Raw genomic sequence first — 21,136 nt, 5'->3', positions numbered from 1 at the left:
AGCATCTTTTAATTTCGTGGCTGCAGTCACTATCTGCAGTGATTTTGGAGCCCAAGAAAATAAAATTTGTCACCATTTCCACTTTTTTTCCATCTACTTGTCATGAAGTGATGGGACCAGATACCATGATCTCAGCTTTCTGAATGTTCAGTTTTAAGCCAGCTTTTTCACTCTCCTCTTTCACCTTCATCAAAAGGCTCTTTAGTTCCTCTTCACTTTCCACCATTAGAGTGGTATCATCTGCATATCTGAGGCTGTTGACAGTTCTCCCAGCAATTGATTCTAGTGTGTGATTCATCTACTTGACATTTCTCATGATGTACTCTGCACAGAAGTTAAATAAACAGGATGACAACATACAGCCTTGACATACTCCTTTCCCAATTTGGAATCAGTCCATTGTTCCATGTCTGGTTCTAACTGTTGCTTCTTAAGCTGCATACAGATTTCTCAGAAGACAGGTTAGGTGGTCTGGTATTACTATCGCTAAGAATTTTCCACAGTTTGTTGTGCTCAATGAACCAAATGATTTTCTGGAATTCCCTTGCTTTTTCTACAATCCAATCCAATGGATGTTGGCAATTCAAAATCTCTGCTTCCTGTGTTTTCTAAATCCAGCTTGTACATCTGGAAGTTCTCAGTTCACCTACTGCTGAAACCTAACTTGACGGATTTTGAGCATTACTTTGGCAGTATGTGAAATGAGTGCAACTGTATGGTAGTTTGAACATTCTTTGGCATTGCCTTTCTTTGGGACTGGAATGAAAACTGACCTTTTCCAGTCTTTTTCTCAGTCCACTCGTGAGTTTTCCAAATTTACTAACATACTGAGTGAAGCACGTTAACAGCATTATCTTTTAGAATTTGAAATGGCTCAGCTGGAATTCCATTATCTCCACTAGCTTTGTTTCTAGGAATGCTTCCTAAGCCCACTTGACTAAACACTCCAGGATGTCTGGCTCGAGGTGAGTAACAACATCATGGTCACTATTTTGCCCAGTTCTTCTATGTATTCTTGCCCCCTCTTCTGAATCTCTTCTGCTTCTGTTAGATCCTTATCGTTTCTGTCCTTTATTGAGCCCATCTTTGCATGAAATGTTCCCCTGGTATCTCTAATTTTCTTGAAGAGATCTCTAGTCTTTCCCATTCTACTGTTTTCCTTTATTTCTTCGCATTGTTCGCTTAAGCAGTCTTTCTTATCTCTCCTTGCTAGTCTCTGGAACTCTGCATTCAGTTGGGTATATCTTTCTCTTTTTCCTTTGTCTTTTGCTTCTCTTTTCTCAGCTATTTGTAAGACTTCTTCAGACAACCACTTTGTCTTCCTGCATTTCTCCTTGGTGAGGTTTGGATCACCACCTCCTGGACAATGTTACAAGCTTCCGACCATAGTTTTTCAGCCACACTCTGTCTACCAGATCTAATCCCTTGAATCTATTTGTCACTTCCACTGAATAACCGTAAGGGATTTGACTTGGGTCATTAAGGTTATCTCTCTTAAAAAACTGCATTCAATAACCAACTCCTATGTGAAGGGCTGAAGAAAAAGCTAAGAAAGTGCACACATTTGCAGACATGCCCTAAGCATGTTGGGAAGTACACACACACAAGAAAGGAACACTCTCTGCTTAGGCAAATTAGCATGCCACACACTGTTTTCAGTATGGCACCTCAAAAACTTTGTAACAGTATCTTTAGATAAGGTCCAGTCAGAAAACAAAGCCCCAGAATCATCTCATTATTTCTGCCTCTTTGCCCCTTTTTAGAAAGCATGCACTGAAAAGCCTAATTTTAGAATGCATGTGGGGCAGTAAGAATCATTAACTATATGTAACCATGATAATTAATGTTACTTGATTTAGTCCCACAAAATCCTCAATCTATTACCTTCATGAGAACAACAATCTTCTCCACTAAATTTTAAGTATAAGAGTTACAAATAAATGGATAAAAATAAAGAGATCACAAAGTTACTATGTTAAAAACTGCATTACAACAGTGTACTACAGAGAGGCTTCACAAATACCCTTTCTATTTTCAAAATTCCAAATTTAATTCAGCAACTTCTCTCATCTAAAGAATAGTTAACAGTCGTGTACTGAAAGCTTCTTGAATGATACAAAAAAACTAAAAAGGGTAATTTCTACCTTCTACTCATGTACCAATTGGGTGATAATCAACAGACAATGGATAAACAAAATGTGGTATATATCCATACAGCAGACTATTATTCAGCCTTCAAAAGGAAAGAAATCCTGACCCATGCTACAACATGGATGGAGTAAAGACATTATGCTAAAGTGAAGTAAGCCAGTCACAAAAGGACAAATATTGTATGATTCTACTAGCTTCCCTGGTGGCTCAAACGGTAAAAGCGTCTGCCTGCAATGTGGGAGACCCAGGTTCGATTCCTGGGTTGGGAAGATCCCCTGGAGAAGGAAATGGCAATCCACTCCAGCACTCTTACCTGGAAAATCCCATGGACGGAGGAGCCTGATAGGCTACAGTCCATGGGGTCGCAAAGAGTTAGACACAACTGAGCGACTTCACTTTCTTTCTTTCTTTCCACTTAAGAGTTACCCAGAGCAGTTAAATTCAGAGACAGAAAGTAGGAGGGGTAGGGGAAACAGAATGTTACTATTTAATGGGTTGAGAGTTTCAGTTCTGGATGATGAACGAATTCTGGAGATGAAGGTAGTAATAGTTAGACAGTGTACCAATAAGCATACTTAATACCACCAAATTGTACACTTAAAAATGGACAAAAAGGTAAAGTTTATGTTATGTATATTTTACCACATTTAAACATAATAAAAAATGAACTTAATAATTCATCTACATAACCAAAACAAAAAGAACAAAAACAAAAATCAGTGTTAATTTCAAGGGAATGAATGCTATTTGGGTCATTAATGAAGGAAATGTCTTAACTCACTTCAAAAAACATTTAAAGGAAAAATTATGACATTTTTCCCATGGAGTTTATAACATATGCAGATGAAACACATATGAAACTCAACACAGAGAATGGAGATGGAAAGAAGGAAATAGTAGGCTATGAGACTGCAAAATTTCTACATTGTACTTGAAATGGCATAATACTGTACTAGGTCTAAGTAGACCATATAAAGTAAGGACGTATACTGTAATCCCTAGGAAAACCACTGAACAATTTAAAATGGAATTCCAGAAAATAAAATAACCCAAAGAAGACAGGAAAGATGGAGAAAGAGGAGATAATCACAAAATTTTATAAAATGTTAGACATAAACCCAGTCATAATGGTAATTTATTAGATGGTAATAGATTCTACAGAAATTACATAGTGGCAATAGTTATATAACTTGTTTTTACATTATAAAAGGGTGAGTGTTATGATATAAATTATATCTCTAAAAAAAAAGCTGTCTTTAAAGAAAATAAGACTGAGGCAAACCAAAAACTTTATAAGGCCAAACATTAAAATTAAAAAATACAGATGATCAGAAGGATTGAAAAAGCGTGGCGTGACTACACGCTGGCCACAAGAGACCTGGGTCAGATGGAGAAAACCAAGCCCTGCCAACAGAAAGCACAGGACATCAGTCTTTCAAATCAAACACTGAGCAACTTGTCCAAGATCACAGAGCTCCGAACCGGCAGACTAAGAACTTTAACGCGGACTCCAGACGGTGGTAATACCAGCAAGCAAGCAGACAGAAAGGAGAGGGCGGAGAAAAGTGTGAGTATAAAATTCCAACTGTTTTAACCTCAAGCCAAAGGGAGAAAGAAACCTTCCTACTGAAATCACCCCCAAGCCCCATAACTCTAAACGAATCTGCCCTAAAGACTCCCTAGAAACAGAAGATTTCTCCTTCTCAGGCATCCGATTTAGAGCATTTCTAGGCTGTATCATCTTTCCGAAGCTGAATTCTAAGCCAGCGCATTTTCAACCATGTCCTCAAACGTCCCACACACAGTACGTTATGAAGGACAGTCACCAGATCTCTCCTCTAAATTCAGGAAGACACTGTGAATTCAACAGAAGATCCCTGAGAGGACGCGGACATCCGTGACTGTTCTGTAGTTTCTCCCAACTCACTTTACCTGTAACACCAAATCCAAGCCAAGAGTTACTTTCACTGGCATCCTAGCTCAGGAGACCAGAAAACCAAAAGAAATATTCTGATTTTAGACCTTAACAATGGTACACCAATTAGAGGGGGGACAGGGAGTCAAAAGAGAAACAGTTTCCACCAACAGTTAAAATAGGTGCCAGCCAAAGCAGTCAATTCAAAACAAAACACTAACAATTCCATCTAGTTCCAGTTCATCTTAGAAGCAGTTCACAACATTTACTGAGACTGGGATTAACAAAGACTTTTGTAAGATACTATGCTCTCATTTTCAGGCTATGGTTTTTCCTGTGGTCATGTATGGATGTGAGAGTTGGACTGTGAAGAAGGCTGAGCGCCAAAGAATTGATGCTTTTGAACTGTGGTGTTGGAGAAGACTCTTGAAAGTCCCTTGGACTGAAAGGAGATCCAACCAGTCCATTCTGAAGGAGATCAGCCCTGGGATTTCTTTGGAAGGAATGATGCTAAAGCTGAAACTCCAGTACTTTGGCCACCTCATGCGAAGAGTTGACTCATTGGAAAAGACTCTGATGCTGGGAGGGATTGGGGGCAGGAGTTGAGAAGGGGACAACAGAGGATGAGATGGCTGGATGGCATCACCGACTCGATGGACGTGAGTCTGAGTGAACTCCGGGAGTTGGTGATGGACAGGGAGGCCTGGCGTGCTGTGATTCATGGGGTCACAAAGAGTCGGACACGACTGAGCAACTGAACTGAACTGAACTGATGCTCTCACTTTCAGGCTATGTGACATTGGGCAAGGCACTTATTCTGAGATTGTTCTCTTTGATATAAATCATAAGATACCACACATTGTCAGAAAGATTAAGTAGGAATGTTGCAATGTAGGTGCTCCACATCTATTTCTAAAAGTCTGGGGGAAGGGAAGAAAATTTCTGTGCCACTTCTTTTCTTGTTAGTTTACTGGCTCAGTTGAGTCTGACTCTGGAACCCCCCTGGACTGTAGCCCACCAGGCTCTTCTGTCCATAGGATTCCCCAGGTAAGAACACTGGCGTGGGTAGCCATGCCCTCCTGTAGGGTATCTTCCCAACCCAGGGATAGCACCTGCATTGGCAGGTGGATTCTTAACCACTGAACACCTGGGGAGCCCCACTTCTCTTCTTAAAAACAAACAAAATCTTACTTCAGCAAATATGAGTGCCCTGTATAACAAATTTATAAGCAAATTCTAGCAGGCTAACACAAATGCATGCATGCACTCTAGAAGAATACACATTTGGTAGCAGCAGTACCCACTAGGGATTTAAACTAGGGGCTGGGGTCAGACATTCACAGATAGAAGAAACCTTCCTTTTCAATGTATACATGTGACTTAAGTTTCTTAAGACGTTACATTCTCAAAACTTTTTTATTTTAGTATAGTAAAATCATAGACCTGTGTCCAAAACGGAAATTTCTAATAATGTTAAGAGCAGTTATGTAGTTAAAATTAGATGTCTATAAAATACAGTGTAGTATTAACCTTTTTAAGCCATGACATACATAATTAAGTCACACACAAAACATACTTCCATGAGCTACGCACATCACAACCTATGTAGATAAAATAAGAGTTATAAAACAACTTTGGGTTTGCAAGGTCTTTGCCTTTTTTTTCCTACTCAAAAAAAATTTTTTTTCAAATATGAGTGAACAGGGCATAAAATGGATTATTTTAAATGCACTCTTAATATTTTAAGAACAAAAATATTATTAAAGTCATTGGCAAACTTGCTAACTTTATCATTTTAGTATCAGTTGCCAAGTACTTAATACACACTTTACAATTCCTACACACTGAGGGTTACAATCTTGCAACTGAAGACCTATGACCTTGCAAAAGGGTTTCTTCACATTTCTACCTACACAAGCCGATCGTGTGCTACCTCTGTTATTATAAACTGGGGGGACAGATTTCTGTGTGTTCTGGCTAAATTCCCTACAGGTATCTGGTCTTCAGTGTTTGGCTTCTGACGCTTTTCAACTAAGCAACTCACGGTACAGGGTTTTTTTAAGCTCTATGTACTTATGCTCATCCCACTGAGGTCAAGTCCTGATTCTGTTCCTTACCAATAGAGTGTGACTGCTGGCCTATCACTGCATCTGAGTCTCAGATTTCTTTTTGTTAAATGGTCGCATGAATTAAATGAAATCATATAGGTCACGGTGAAAGTATTTTGCAGACTACAGAATCATGCATGTGTGTACAGGAATATATTATTATCAGATTATTAATCTCAACAGGAAAAACACCTAAACTCACAAAATACACATGAAAATAATATCAGATTTCCCAAAAAATGCTAATATTAACTATCTCATTCTCAAAAAAAAAAAAAAGAAAACTCTTTAATAGCTCTATTGACTAAAGTAATAATTACTAACACCTATAATGATAAGGTGATCTGCCTGGTAATGGCGGACTTTGTGCTAAGTTCGTTATACACGTGGTTTCTAACCTTTACAACAACCCTACAGGGTAGATGTTATTCTCTTCAGTTTAAAGGAAAAAAAATTGAGCTATTTCCAAAATTTGCTACTATGAACAACCTTACAATGAACATTTTTAAAGTATATCTTTGTAGGTGAAATTCTTAAGAGTAGAATTATTGAGTCAAAGAATGTATAAGCTTTAAATTTTGGTAATCCTAGCAAATTTCTGGAACAAAAAGGAAAAAGGGGGCTGAAAAAATTTACACTCCCATGAACAAGAAGACGCTTCCTGTTCAATTGCCTACACTGGATATTATAGCTATTTTTTAAATGTTTGGTTAATTCAATGGATTTTAAAAATCCATCTCACTATTGTTTTTGAAAGTTATACTCTCTATCTTACTAAACAGTCTCCAACAAAGAGAGACAAAAATACAATCATCATACCTCAACTGCTTCCCACAGTTCCTCTCTCCACCCTCAGTGCTAAGCATTGTGGATAGAATGCGCTATCTGTATATATGCATATATACACTTATCTTTTAAATACATGGCTAAGACCCATACATGAGACACAAATTATCAAATCTAACATGAATTTCTTATAAAGGCAACTACTGCAACTTATAATGTTGTGCTGCATTAAAATATGATATGATAATATGAAAATATACATATATAAAAAACAGAAAGATAACAGAATACTAGGAAAGCTTTCCAATGTGTGCTCAGTCGCTCGGTCTGACTTTTTGCAACCTCATGGTCTGTAGCCTGCCAGGCTCCTCTGTCCATGGGATTTCCCAGGCAAAAATACTAGAGTGGGTTACCACTTCCTTCTCCAGGGGATCTTCCCTACCCAGGGATCAAACCTGCATCTCTTACATCGGCAGGCAGATTCTTTACCAACTGAGCCACCTGGGAAGCCCCAGGAAATCTCTTTAAATCTCATTTAATCTTTAAACCACTCTTTCCAGGGGCTGAAACAAGATTTTGTTTAAATTATATGCAGTAGGGATACTCTATAATCTGATCTCACTTCATGTAAGTTAAGCATAAAGAATACTTAGCCTTGTAAAAAATATGTAAGTTTAGAATGCTTTTGACATTTGATTCATGGTACTTTCTAAAGCAAAAAAAAAATTGCATAAATCAGAAAAAAAATTAAGAAATCATTTTATTCAAAGCTGTAAACTAAAAACAATGTATAAGAGGATAAAGAACAAATATCTTTTCTATCAACAAAGTAAATATTATGCTGATGTTGAACAGCAATAAAACAAATACAAAACCAGAAATTAACGGTGGGGGGGGGGGGCTCTCCACATTTGATTAAATTTCAAACATAAGTCACACTATTACAGTAAAAGGAACTCCGCAGTAATTAAACTTAAAAATTTCTTTTCCGTGTTCTGCTCATCTTTCTTGCCAAAGGTTGTCACCAACACAGTAGTCTATCACCACTATCTTGGAAAATAGATTCTAATACACCCAATTTGAGATAATAACTATTAGATTTCAATGGCTAATCACTAACCACACAATGTTGATATGAGTAACAAAATCAGTAAGCAATTTTATGTCATTCTGCTATTTTTACAGAATTTGGCAGCTATAGCCAGACATTTCAAAAGGAATAATTTAAATAGTACAGGTCAATGGGAAAAGTTTTAATGCTAGGAAAATTATATCCCAAGTAAGAATCTTGCCATGATGTACAAAAAGAGATTAGTTATCATCACGATATGTTTTCACAGTGAATAAAAACACATGGCAATACCACTTTCCCATTACAAAACCATCCCTTCTGTCATAGGAGGAAAGTTTTCTTGTAGGTTATTCTATGATTCTTCATCTAATAGTATTTCGTGAATCTTTCCATAACATTCACTGAACTTACTACACAGAAATCATTAGGTGATAAAAGAGAATCAAAGAATGAGAAGACCAAGTTTCTTATTTTAAGAGACTAAAATACAGAAACAATTTTAACATAATAGGGAAGGTGGTATTCCAATTCCAAGTAAGAAATTAAGAAAGAAAATGTCAATGCTCTAGAAGACAGAGGAAGGAGATTAGTTCTCACCAGGGGGACATGGAAGACTATTCTGGCAGAGGTAACATGAGCTGTGCCTTCAGAGGGAGGTGGCAGTTGGAGACATGGAGCAAGGGGATGGGTGGGACCACTGAGGACAGTGGTGAGAAGGATGGGACAGGGAGAGCCAGCCACGTTTGGGAACAGCGCTCCGTCTGGCTTGGCTGAGGCATAGCATGGATAAAGGAAAATGGAGCAGATAAAAATAGAAAGATAAATGAGAAAGGAGGGTAGTCACACATTCTCTCCTCTTATCTCTAACATGAAACGCCCAATGGCACAATCTTATCCTCATTAACAGAGTCTGAACTTCTTCATAACACTTTCCTCCCTGAAGTCATGTGAGTACCTGATGTATTTTTCACAGCATGACTGTGAGCTACTCATCAGCAGGACACACACCTGATGCAATTTTATATCATTCTTAAATGCCTTGAACATAAGATATTAACTAATCCTTTTTAATGACTGCATAAATGCATGAATGAACATATTAGCATTTCACTTCTCCCAGACTCAGATACTCCTCTGCACGAGGAGATGGCAAACCTCTTCTATGAAGGGCCATACTGTAAATATTTATTTGCAGGCCATTCAGTCTTTACTACAGCTCTGCAACCCTGTTGTTCTAAAGCAGAAGCAGCCACAGACAACTCACCTGTTATCGCTGCGAGGCTGTGTGACAATAAAACTTAATTTATAATACAAAAACAGACTGCAGCTGCATTTGGCCTATGGACCATAGTTTAGAGACCCCTCATTCACACAAACTTAAATATGTCATATTGTACAAATACATTTAAAATACATTCAAATCATTTTCTTACATAATGACAGAACCTCAGCCAAAATTTCAAACAAGATAATAAAAAGTAATAAACAGGAAAATGTGGATATACTGCACAAAACCTGGGAGATCTGGACCCTCAGATACCTATACCTTATGTGCCCTCTCCAGACATTTCTTACTATTAGCCATCTTTGTGAGCTCAAGTCACAACTTCTTCAGGCCTTAGTTTTTAATCTATAAAGTAAATTGGTTGAAACAGATCATTCTGAGCTGGAACTCTATGATCTTTAGATTTGTCCAAATTAACTTTATGAATTTTAAGTGAAAATAGTCAATGCTATGGTTTTTCCAGTCACCATGTAGACATGTGAGAGCTGGACCATAAAGAAGGCTGACTGCTAAAGAATGGACGCTTTTGGATTGTGGTGCTGGAGAAGACTCTTGAGAGGCCCTTGTACTGCAAAGCAATCAAATCAGTCAATCCTAAAGGAAACTGACCCTGAATATTCATTGGAAGGACTGATGCTGAAGCTGATGCTCCAATATTTTGGCCACCTGATGGTGAAGAGCCAACTCACTGGAAAAGACTCTGATGCTGGGAAAAACTGAAGGCAAAGAAGAAGGGAGCGGCAGAAGACAAGATGGCTAGATAGCATTACTGACTCAATGGACATGAATTTGAGCAAACTCCAGGAGATAGTGAAGGACAGGGGAGCCCAGCACGCTGTAGCTCATGGGGTCACAGAGTCAGATATGACTTAGCGACTGAACAACAATAACATCTTCAAAATGGTAATTGCATTCAAAAGTAACTTTGAATCAACAGAAGAACAAAATACAAGCATATTGCAGAAAAAAATATAATGTACTAAAATATTAAGTTAACACTGATCTAAGGAGTTTCTTGAAGCATTATTCAATATCATACTTTAGTACCCAAAAACTAAGGTTTCAGTACCATCTTGAATGTAGATGTAAACACACTTGGAAAATCAGTTTAATAGCAAATATAGGTTCACATGCCTAGTCAGGATGATGGTATCAGCAGGATACTCAGATCATTAAAAAAAAAAACTCTTCCCACAATAAAGAAGCAGTAGTAAGATTTAATATTAAATGTCATAATAGGCAAAGGGACAAATACCAGAATCTTACTTCTGGCTTCACATTCCTGCTTATGGTGCAATAAGTAATAAATCACTGGACTCCTGACATATTTAGCTAAAAGTCTGACATGTTTCATTTTAAAAGTCAAAGTCTACACAATGTGTAAAAAACTAGGTATCATTCATTCTGTGTAATGATGATTTTACAACTTTTCCATTTTTACTCTTCAAATCAAGACTTTAGAATAAGTCTTCACTTTTCCCAAACTATTTTCAAAGAATCATTTTGGGGTCAATTAAAAGTCTATAACTCACCAGTACCCATGTTTACAAAAGCAACACCATCACACTGCTTTCTGAATTATAAGCTAACAGTTTCTCGCTAACTACAAACTTACCAAACGTTTGGCAAATTCTTTGTTTTCTGAGAGAAATCCATAACCTGGATGTACCTTAGAAATGAAAACAAAAAGCACTTTCAGTTTTATCGATTTGCAAAACCTTTATAATAAGCAAAACAAAGAGAACGTTAATGCATTTATTGTTCAAGGGCTCTCAAGTAAGGTTACTGACCTCTCTAACATCCTGAATATCTCTAACTCAGTTCAAACCCAAATGCCAAGAAATCACTGGCAGCACGCTGCTTCTGACCTAACCACAGTCAGGGCCGGCTACATACACACCTTCCTACCCACTTGCACTTGGCTATGCTAGTCAACCCCACCCAAACTCCCCCACTTTTCCTGAGACCAACTTTGGTCATAAACATGGTAGGTCAAAGAGTTATGTTAAAGGAAACCTTTCACAAGATGGACAAGAAACTCTTAACTCCCCTTCCTTTATAGCACCAGAAAAATTGCTACTTTCCAACACCCTGGCTACTAAGCCAATGAATGTATTTTATTGCTGATAATATGAACATACTCAGCCATTATCCAATGATCAGTTTTCATCAAACCTAACTGAAATCAACGTTTGGCTTTACTCTTTCACCGTACTCTGGATTTTTCTTCTAATATTTGCCCCCTTTCCCCTCCTCATTCCACTCAGCCAATCACAACCACTCCATGCTCTCCTCTCTCACAAGCCACACTGCAACAACTTAAATTCTACCATCCTGTTCTAACCAAGTGAATTTGACCAAACGTAAATTTAGCCATCCTATTATTAGTATTAAACATATTTCTAGGAAAATAATTCTGCTACATATCAAATTTCTAAGTGAGCATACATCATAATCTAATCTAGAAGTATCTATGCATTTGAAATTTCTTTTTTTACCTGAATGTTTTTTTCTCTGCAATTACATGACCAACTTGGTATAAAAAGATAGGATCTTTTCCCCTCAATTTTAAAGTTTAATCTATTTTTTCAACTTTTTATTTTATTTTGGAGCATAGGCAATTAATAATGCTGTGATAGTTTCAGGTGGACAGCAAAGAGATTCAGCCATACATATACACGTATCCACTCTCCCCCAAACTCCCCTCCCATCCAGGCTGCCACATAAGTATCTTCACATCTGAGATCTCTTAAATGTTAAACTAAGCTTTATGAACATGGTACAGAGTAATTTACACTACTACATCATATGAGAGGAGTTTCACCCCAACAATTTCATTTTATATAAACATTTACCTAAAGATTGTATTCTGGCAATCTATAATTTTACTATAGAGTTAAGAGAGTTTTACCTTTACAGGTTAGCAGAGTTTTACCTTCACTAACTCTGCTAATAAATTATAACATCTATAATAGGGGCTCATGAATTCAGTTTTTTCTTCAAACAGGCATCTTAGTAAAAGTTGCTGGGTTTTTTCCCAAAAGAAATGTGCCCACTAATTGGAACACTCCAGGCTAATTGCTGGTACTGGCTGCTTCTATCCAATTTCAGATAACTCTGCAGAGGTTTTCAACATTATATGTAATTAGTTCTCGGATAAACACACATACACACACAGCAACAATATTAATAAAACACTATGGCCAATCAGAAACAATTTTTTTCCTTGGATTCCACTCCATTCATACAGAATTGGGAATGGAGAGAATTGCCAATTTCTCCATGTAAATCATGTACATTCCACTGACCAAAAAAACCCAAATAATTACCAACTGCAATTTTATTTCTGGAAGTATAAGGAGGCACAGATAATTTCTGAATGATTAAAACAATTTAAGACAGGGTCTTTTGGATCTTATTTATGGAACATTTTTTTAAAATACTATTATCACACTGAAAGGGTTAATACTCAAAACTAATTGGGATTTTTTTTTTTTTCCCCCTTCTCCTAGCAAATTTGGAAATGAACTAAAACTGCTCCCTGGTGTGAAAGTTGAACCCAACAGCCACCTGCGAGATCAGAGGCCAACCCTGCCAGTTGCCACGAAGCCTCTGACTCCTAGTAGCGGATTCGGCCACATTTCACTCATGTGACACGAACTGCAACAGCACTTTCGATCATTCTATCCCTTTTTTTTTTTAAATACAAACTCTAGCGTTCCTCTCACTACATATGCAACAGCTGCAGCAGAAAGGTTCATTCGGACTCACAGCTTGGGCCCTGGTGTTCCTGACGGCGTCCATGATGGCGTCCATGTTGAGGTAGCTCTTACTGGTGGGCGCTGGGCCAACGCAGACAGCCTCGTCCGCCATCTTCACGTGAACCTGAAGAGCAATCTCTGCGTTAACAGGGCCTCCCAGCGAAGAGAACCACCTGCATCTGCAAGCACACCCAGAACGGCGAACCTGAGTGCATCGCTGTCCTCAGATCTCTCTCTGAATATGCACTAGGAAGCTACAGTGTGGCAAATAAGCTCAGGGCTATATTAACCAAGATTTCATTTATTACAAGCGCACTGTCTAACCCGATAATTTCCACACCAATTTGATTAGGTAAAATCACAGCAAACAATTTTAGCCTCCTGTAAACATTCACTTCATCTCTACATAAATCTTGTATCAAAAACTACCCTGTTACATGTAGCCAGGGTAGCCTAATATACTAATAACAAGCACTCCTGCCCAGTTCTAAGCGAACTCCCCAGGAAGTGGAGATAATTAGAGAAACTGAGTGAAGGGATGGGGTGAGTGTTCCTACACAGCATTAGGTCAACACCAGGCACAAACTGAAGCTCCGGACTGAAGAGTTCAATACCACCACACGTGCGCCAGAAAACCTTGAGAATCATTTAAACGGTCTCATATTCGATCCTCATCCATTTTAACCTTTCTTCCTAAAAGAACCGATACATGCATTAACTTCTAAATCAACTCCAAACTTAAGAATATGTGCTGCATTTTTAAGACTATTTCCTCCACAGTGTTTCAAACCTATTTTTGCTTAAGAAACGCAAGGCATTCAATACAGAGTAGAGTAAGTTACTTACTTCTGAAAGCAATCTATTCTTTTAAAATGATGAAAGGGATTCATAATGTTTTTGAAATGGCTTTTCCTAGCAGTTTAAACTTATTTTACAAGGCAGACATTAAAAACTGGAACACATCCATATACCTGGGCATGTATGACCCTCTTCCAAAAAGTCTGAGGTGGAAAATAAATTTGGGTATTGCTAAGTTATATTCCCCAGCTATAAAGTAGTTTTTAAAGAAGCACTTGGTTTTAAATGAGATAAAAAAAAAAAAAAACCCACCCAGTCATCTTTAAGAAAGTTCAGAGTTCTCTTTATCAATTCAATTCAATATTTTCAAACTATGCACAAAACTGTATGGTGTATTGAAACGTTAAAAATACTTACTACTCAAGGGATTTACAGATCAGTATTTTAACATCAAATACTCAAATCTACACAGTTCAGTTTCTTTAATAATATCCGAGGAAAGGCAGCCAGGCTCGCAAAAGAATCCTAAAGATTCCCAAACTCAAAGCAAGGCTCTCCTGTATGCCTTGCTTATTCCCAACTTCAACTTGCTCTTCTCCCCTCAGACCAGAATGTCCGCTTTTCTACTGCCTTCTGTCCAGGTCAGTCCCTATTAATAGCAGTTTTGTTGCTGTAGTTGTGGTTGTGGGTTTTCTCTATAAGAAAGAAACTGAACACTGAACAATCCTTTAGAAAGAATGCCTAACTCAGGCGGCGATGGTTTTAAAGGTAAATCCACACTTATTCTGTGCCTTCATCTCCCTCCAGGTGCCACTCAGTGTCTCAAGCTTCCCTTCTACCCGAGTCTTCAGATCATTCTCCCGCGATCTGAGCTTCCACAGCACCTGATACAAAAGTCAACCTTTCATCGCCTCCTGCCCAGTAATGTCATTTTGACTGCTTTACAGATTATGTCTGTTAAAATTTATACACTCTCCTTTGCCAGATCATAAGGTCCTGCAATGCAGAAGTTGTCTTAAATTCCTTTTTTAAAAAAAAATCTCTCCCAGCACAGTTTTACTGCTACAAGCTTTTAAATTTATAGATACACTTGAATGACTGCTTAACTTTCACTGTTAAGCCATTGTCTTTGAGGTAAAAGGCTATGCTAAATTAAACCACCTCCAATTTTAGTAATCCATGGCAACTAAGGATTATATGGTGGGGGGCAGGGGATAGTGGGGGTGGGACTGAAACATCTACACACGCATCCATGTGTATTGGTATGTCCAAACTTTCTACAATAAATATGCATTAAAAAGGAGGGGAACCCTAATAACATTTTGACTTGTTTACTTTCAGGCTTTTCTTTAAATATACTTCTGTAACCAAACTGCATATATAATGTTGCATCCTTTGTTTTTCAACTATCATCAAAATAGACACTCTTCCTACGTTAGCACAAACTCTTACATGTAAACAAACTGAGAATCTAGCTCAAAGCCTATAACATGTTTTGCTGCTAAGTCGCTTCAGTCGTGTCCGACTCTGTGTGACCCCATAGACAGCAGCCCACCAGGCTCCCCCGTCCCTGGGATTCTCCAGGCAAGAACACTGGAGTGAGTTGCCATTTCCTTCTCCAATGCATGAAAGTGAAAAGTGAAGTCGCTCAGTCGTGTCCGACTCTTAGCAACCCGATGGACTGCAGCCTACCAGGATACTCCGTCCATGTGATTTTCCAGGCAAGAGTCCTGGAGTGGGGTGCCACTGCCTTCTCTGATAACATGTTTTAGCAAATCATTAATACTGTTTGAATAAACATTCAAATAAATACATCAAAAGCAGGTCAAAACTGCCTATGGACTTTACAAAAAAAAGCAAAACATGCTGTTTCTAAAGGGTTGGTCAGTTTCTTCTATTTCTCAGAAACAAATCTTGCTTTAAGGTAGAAGCATATACTAGCATCTCAAGTCCACAGTCTGGCACAGACTCAGTACTAGCAAAAATATGTGGTAAAACCATTTGAGAGAGAAAAAAAAACTAGGAACATTCTGCTGCCTTAGTGCCCAAGGAGATACTTATGAGCCAACCAGGAGAGAACAGTTTAAAACACTTTCAAAACCCAATTTCAATTTCGTTGCTACTGTTCTAAATGACTACGGTGATTTCTTTGGCTTAATAATATTAATACAAAGTGAAAGTCACTCAGTCGTGTCCGACTCTGTGCGACCCCATGGACTATATAGTCTGTGGAACTCTCCAGGCCAGGATACTGGAGTGGGTAGCTGTTCCCTTCTCCGGCATATCTTCCCAACCCAGAGACTGAACCCAGGTCTCCCAAATTGCCGGCATTTTCTTTACCAGCTGAGCCACAAGGGAAGCCCAAGAATATCGGAGTGGGTAGCCTATCCCTTCTCCAGCAGATCTTCCCAACCCAGGAATAGAACCGAGGTCTCCCACATTGCAGGTGGATTCTTCACCAGCTGAGCTACTAGGGAAGCCCATGATATTAATACAAAACAAATTGCATTCAAGCAGTGCAGACTCTCTTCTGAAGAATGACTTAGCAGCATCACCCACACTGACTAGATGTATTTATGTCTCACAAATGTCAGTACCCTGAAAAAATATAAATTTCATTTTTATATTTCAATAGTAAAAGGAAAATAATATAACAATAATGGAAAACTGAAACTGAACTAGTGAATTAACCAGGGTATTGCTGACAGCAAGTTTCAAATAGAAAATCAGATTTTAAGTACTAAGTCAAGGAGTCAGTCTTCACAAACTTTTCCAATAGAAAAGTTTCCAAATGGGGTTTTATTTATTTTAAAGATTATTAGTTTCCTCCTCAAGCATTAGTTCTTATATAGGTAAAGAATCTACCTGCAAGACAGGAGATCCGGGTTTCATCCCTGGGTTAGGAAGATGCCCTGGAAAAGGGAATGTCTACCCACTCCAGTATTCTTGCCTGGAGAATTCCATTCAGAGCAGTCTGATGGGCTATAGTCCATGGGGTCCAAAGAGTCAAGACACAATTTAACGACTAACATTTGAAAAATTTCTGATTCTTTAAATAGGGGAAAATTACTTGTATCAGCCTTTTATTTTAGGCCAAATAACAATCTAGCAGAACAAGGATATGTTTTTAAATTTATGGGACTGAAAAAATCATCTTCTTTATTGACTTTTTGTTTAAATAATTAAATGCTTAGCCATAGATAGGTTAAAAATTATGTCTGAATTTTAAAACTTTGAGTTAATGGAAACTTTCATATTAGTCCATTAGATGCCTGAGACATGATGTAAAGATAACTCTGCTTGGACCCTAATCTCATCAAACAGATTGCACCTAAGGTGAAAAGGAGACTAAAAACAATAGACTAGACCAGCCCTATCTAGGGAAAGCAAACCTTGAAACACCTGCTAAACTAGCAGAGAATGAGAAAGCTAAGGAAGACAAGCAGCGCTAAAGATGTTTCTTCCCCACAGACAGAGAGGACAGACTTGGACACAGTGGGGCAAGGACAGGGCGATCTGAATGGAGAGAGCAGAGTGGAGATAAACACACCACCATAGGGAAACAGACAGCCAGGGGAAAGCCGCTGTGCGACGCAGGAAGCTCAACCTGGCGCACAACCAACAGGGGCTGACAAGGTCCACAGGGACTGACAACAGTGGCAGGGCATGGCCTTCACAGCCCTGAAGGGGCTCAGAGCACGGATGGCACAGAGAGCTGGTGAGCATGGGGGCCCCACGCTATACTAGCAGAATGTGGCCACTGTGAGAAGGGCAGCAAGGTAGGGAAGTGGGGCTGGGAGAGGCAGCCTGACCTCCTGCTCTTGTCTTCAAACCCCCAACCCAAGGCAGAGGTCAAGGAAGCTCCATCCCACTGCTGGGCATACACACCGAGGTGACCAGAACTGAAAGAGACACGTGTACCCCAGTGTTCATCGCAGCACTGTTTATAATAGCCAGGACATGGGAGCAACCTAGATGTCCATCAGCAGACAAATGGATAAGAAAGCTGTGGTACATATACACATGGAATATTACTCAGCCATTAAAAAGAATACATTTGAATCAGTTCTAATCAGGTGGATGAAACTGGAGCCTATTATACAGAGTGAATAAGCCAGAAAGAAAAACACCAACACAGTATACTAATGCATATATATGGAATTTAGAAAGATGCTAACAATAAACCTATATGCAAGACAGACAAAGAGACACAGATGTACAGAACAGTCTTTTGGACTCTGTGGGAGAAGGTGAGGGTGGGATGATCTGAGAGAATAGCAATGAAACATGTATATTATCATATGTGAAACAGATCGCCAGGTTCAATGCATGAGACAGGTGCTCAGGGCTGGTGCACTGGGATGACCCTGAGGGATGGGATGGGAAGGGAGGTGGCAGGGGGGTTCAGGATGGGGAACACATGTACACCCATGGCTGATTCATATCAGCGCATGGCAAAAACCACTACAATATTGTAAAGTAATTAGCCTCCAACTAAAATAAATAAATTAAAAATAAAATAAAATTGAAAAAAAAAAAAGAGATACACTCCACAGATGTCAGTCTCCTGAAGACTGATCCATAAAGGAAAAAGTCTGATAGAATTAATCAAAATTTAAAACTTTTGTTCTTCAAAGACAATATTAATAACAATGCAATTCCACTTCCCACCCGACAGGATATCTATAATCAAAAAGATAATGACAAACATTGGTGACAATGAGGAGAAACTTGAACCCACATACTCTACTAGTGGGAATATAAAGTGGTACAGCTGCTTTGGAAAACAGTCTGTTAGTACCTAAAAAGTATAGTTATCAAATGACCCAGCAATTCCACTCCTAAGCATACACCCAAGAGAAATGATAATATATGCCCATGCAAACACATGGACACAATTGTTCATAACAGGCTTATTCATAATATCAAAAACTGAAAGCCACCCGAATGGCCAGCAGCTGGTAAATGGACAAAGCAAAATGTATTCGACTCATATAGTAGAGTCTTACTCGAACAAAAAATGGCCACAAACTGATAAATGTAGTAACATAAATCTCAAAAACATCCAAAATTGGGATAGGAGTATGTCAAGGCTGTATATTGTCACCTGGCTTCTTTAACTTATATGCAGAGTACATCATGCAAACTGCCGGCTGGATAAACCACAAGTTGGAATCAAGACTGCTGGGAGAAATAACAACCTTAGATATGCAGATGATACCACTAATGGCAGAAAGTGAAGAGGAACTAAAGAAGCTCTTGATGAAGGTGAAAGAGCAGAGTGGAAAGGCTGGCTTAAAACTGAACATTCAAAAAACTAATATCATAGCATGTAGTCCCATCACTTTATGGCAAATAGATGTGAAAAAGCTGGAAACAGTGGCAGAATTTATTTTATTGGGCTCCAAAAATCACTGCAGATGGCGAATGGAGCCATGAAATTAAAAGACCCTCGCTCCCTGGATGAAAAGCTATGACAAACCTAAACAGCATATTAAAAAGCAGAGACATCACTTTGTTGACAAAGGTCTGTACAGTCAAAGCTATGGTTTTTCCAGTCATCTGCGGATGTGAGAGTTGGACCGTAAAAAAGGTTGAGCTCCAAAGAAGTGATGCTTTTGAATTGCAGTGCTGGAGAAGACTCTTGAGACTTCCTTAGACAACAAGAAGATTAAACCAGTCCATCCTAAAGGAAATTAACCCTGAATATTCACCGGAAATACTGATGCCGAAGCTGAAGTTCCACTACTTTGGCCACGTGATGCAAAGAGCCAACTCATTGGAGGAAACCCTAATGCTGGGAAAGATTGAGGGCAGGAGAAAGAAGGGGGCGACAGAGGATGAGATGGTTGGATGGCATCACTGACTCAATGGACATGAGTTTGAACACACTCTGGGAGACAGGGAAGGACAGGGAAGCCTGGTACACTGCAGTCCACGGGGTCGCAAAGAGTCAGACGTGACTTAGCAGCTGAACAACAACCACAAAAACATTATTCTACATGAAAAAGCCAGACACAAAAGGCCCACTATTAAATAATTTGATGTATCTGAAAATTTTTAGAAAATGCAAAACTACAGACAGAAAGTGTATCAGTGGCTACCGAGGTGAAGGTGGCAACAAGAGTGACTGCAGATGGACACAAAGAGGTCTTTCTGGGTGATGGCTACGTTCTAAAACTGGACAGGGTGAGGGTTGCACAAGTCTAAAAAATACACCATGATTCAATGAAATTGTTAAGTAAAATCAGGAAATTTCATATAAAAATACTTTAAATCCACTGTGCTGTGAGGTCTAATGAGATACTCCTGGTACACAGCACAGTGCTATATGCTATTAATTTTTGATTAATGACTAACCAATAAAGAGAAAGTTAAGATTCACCTGACAAAGAAGATTCCTGAGACAGAAGCCAACTGAGAAGGGCATTCCAGCAGTACAAACACTGTACCAAATGCACGGAGGCCTGGGAGGAAATGAAAATGGTATGGAAGTAATAAGCATCAAAGCAGAAGGAACCAGTGCTGCGTGCTCCAGACAGACCAGAGAAGGCAGGGATTTAGAATAGCTATTGGATCCAACGAACCAGATCTCTGGCAACTTTGGGGACTTACTCGAACAACAGAAATAGAAGCCAGACGTCCCTCGGTTGAAGAGCAAATGGGAGGCAAGAAAAGAAAGGCAAACTGAAGGTGACTAGTCTTTCATGCGGCTTAACCGTAATGCCAGGGAATGTTGGGGGATGCAAGAGTATTTTACCTTCTTCTCTAACTGGTGGTAAGATGCAGTACACATACAAGGTATTCAATAAAACTTCTTCACTGCACATTGAGAGAGCTTTTCAGGGAGATGTCCTCACAGAAATACCTAACAGATGTGAGTGTGTGTGCCCAGGCTCACAAACTTGACTAGAAGCCCCTAAGATGGAAACAAAACCACTATGAGCAGCCAAACACACAGCTGTGAAGACAAAAGACAACCTGGAAAGAGTCTGCAAAATTTATAGAGATTCAATGGGAAAAGTTCTGGAAATAGGAAGTGGTGACGGTTGTACAACAGTACAACAGTGGCATTAAACACATAATGCCACTGAATTGTACAATTAAAAATAAAGTGATAAACTTTATGTAATTTTACAGTCTTTTAAAAAACTATATAGATTCATCACCACTTGCAGACTATCACTGACAAGCGATTGTGAAAAAATGTAGTTTCAGAACTTATATAGTCTGCTACACACACACACACACACACACACA

At 38.8% G+C, this 21,136-nt stretch overlaps 1 protein-coding gene across 1 annotated transcript in view; it reads right to left on the bottom strand.

Annotated features, from left to right (window-relative positions):
- PCCA (propionyl-CoA carboxylase subunit alpha) overlaps positions 1-21,136 on the bottom strand; it is a 381,652-nt gene that overhangs the window by 306,597 nt on the left and 53,919 nt on the right. The window contains exons 5-6 of the mRNA XM_052649967.1: positions 13,089-13,202; positions 10,933-10,986 (exon numbers count right to left, since the gene is read on the bottom strand). Of these exons, the coding sequence (XP_052505927.1) occupies positions 10,933-10,986; positions 13,089-13,202 (168 nt within the window). The remainder of the gene's footprint in view (positions 1-10,932; positions 10,987-13,088; positions 13,203-21,136) is intronic.

The sequence above is a fragment of the Budorcas taxicolor genome, chromosome 12 (assembly GCF_023091745.1).
Source record: "Budorcas taxicolor isolate Tak-1 chromosome 12, Takin1.1, whole genome shotgun sequence".
NCBI classification, from domain to species: domain Eukaryota; kingdom Metazoa; phylum Chordata; class Mammalia; order Artiodactyla; family Bovidae; genus Budorcas; species Budorcas taxicolor.
Note: the sequence above shows the minus strand (reverse complement) of the source record. Positions and strands in the feature narration are given on the sequence as shown.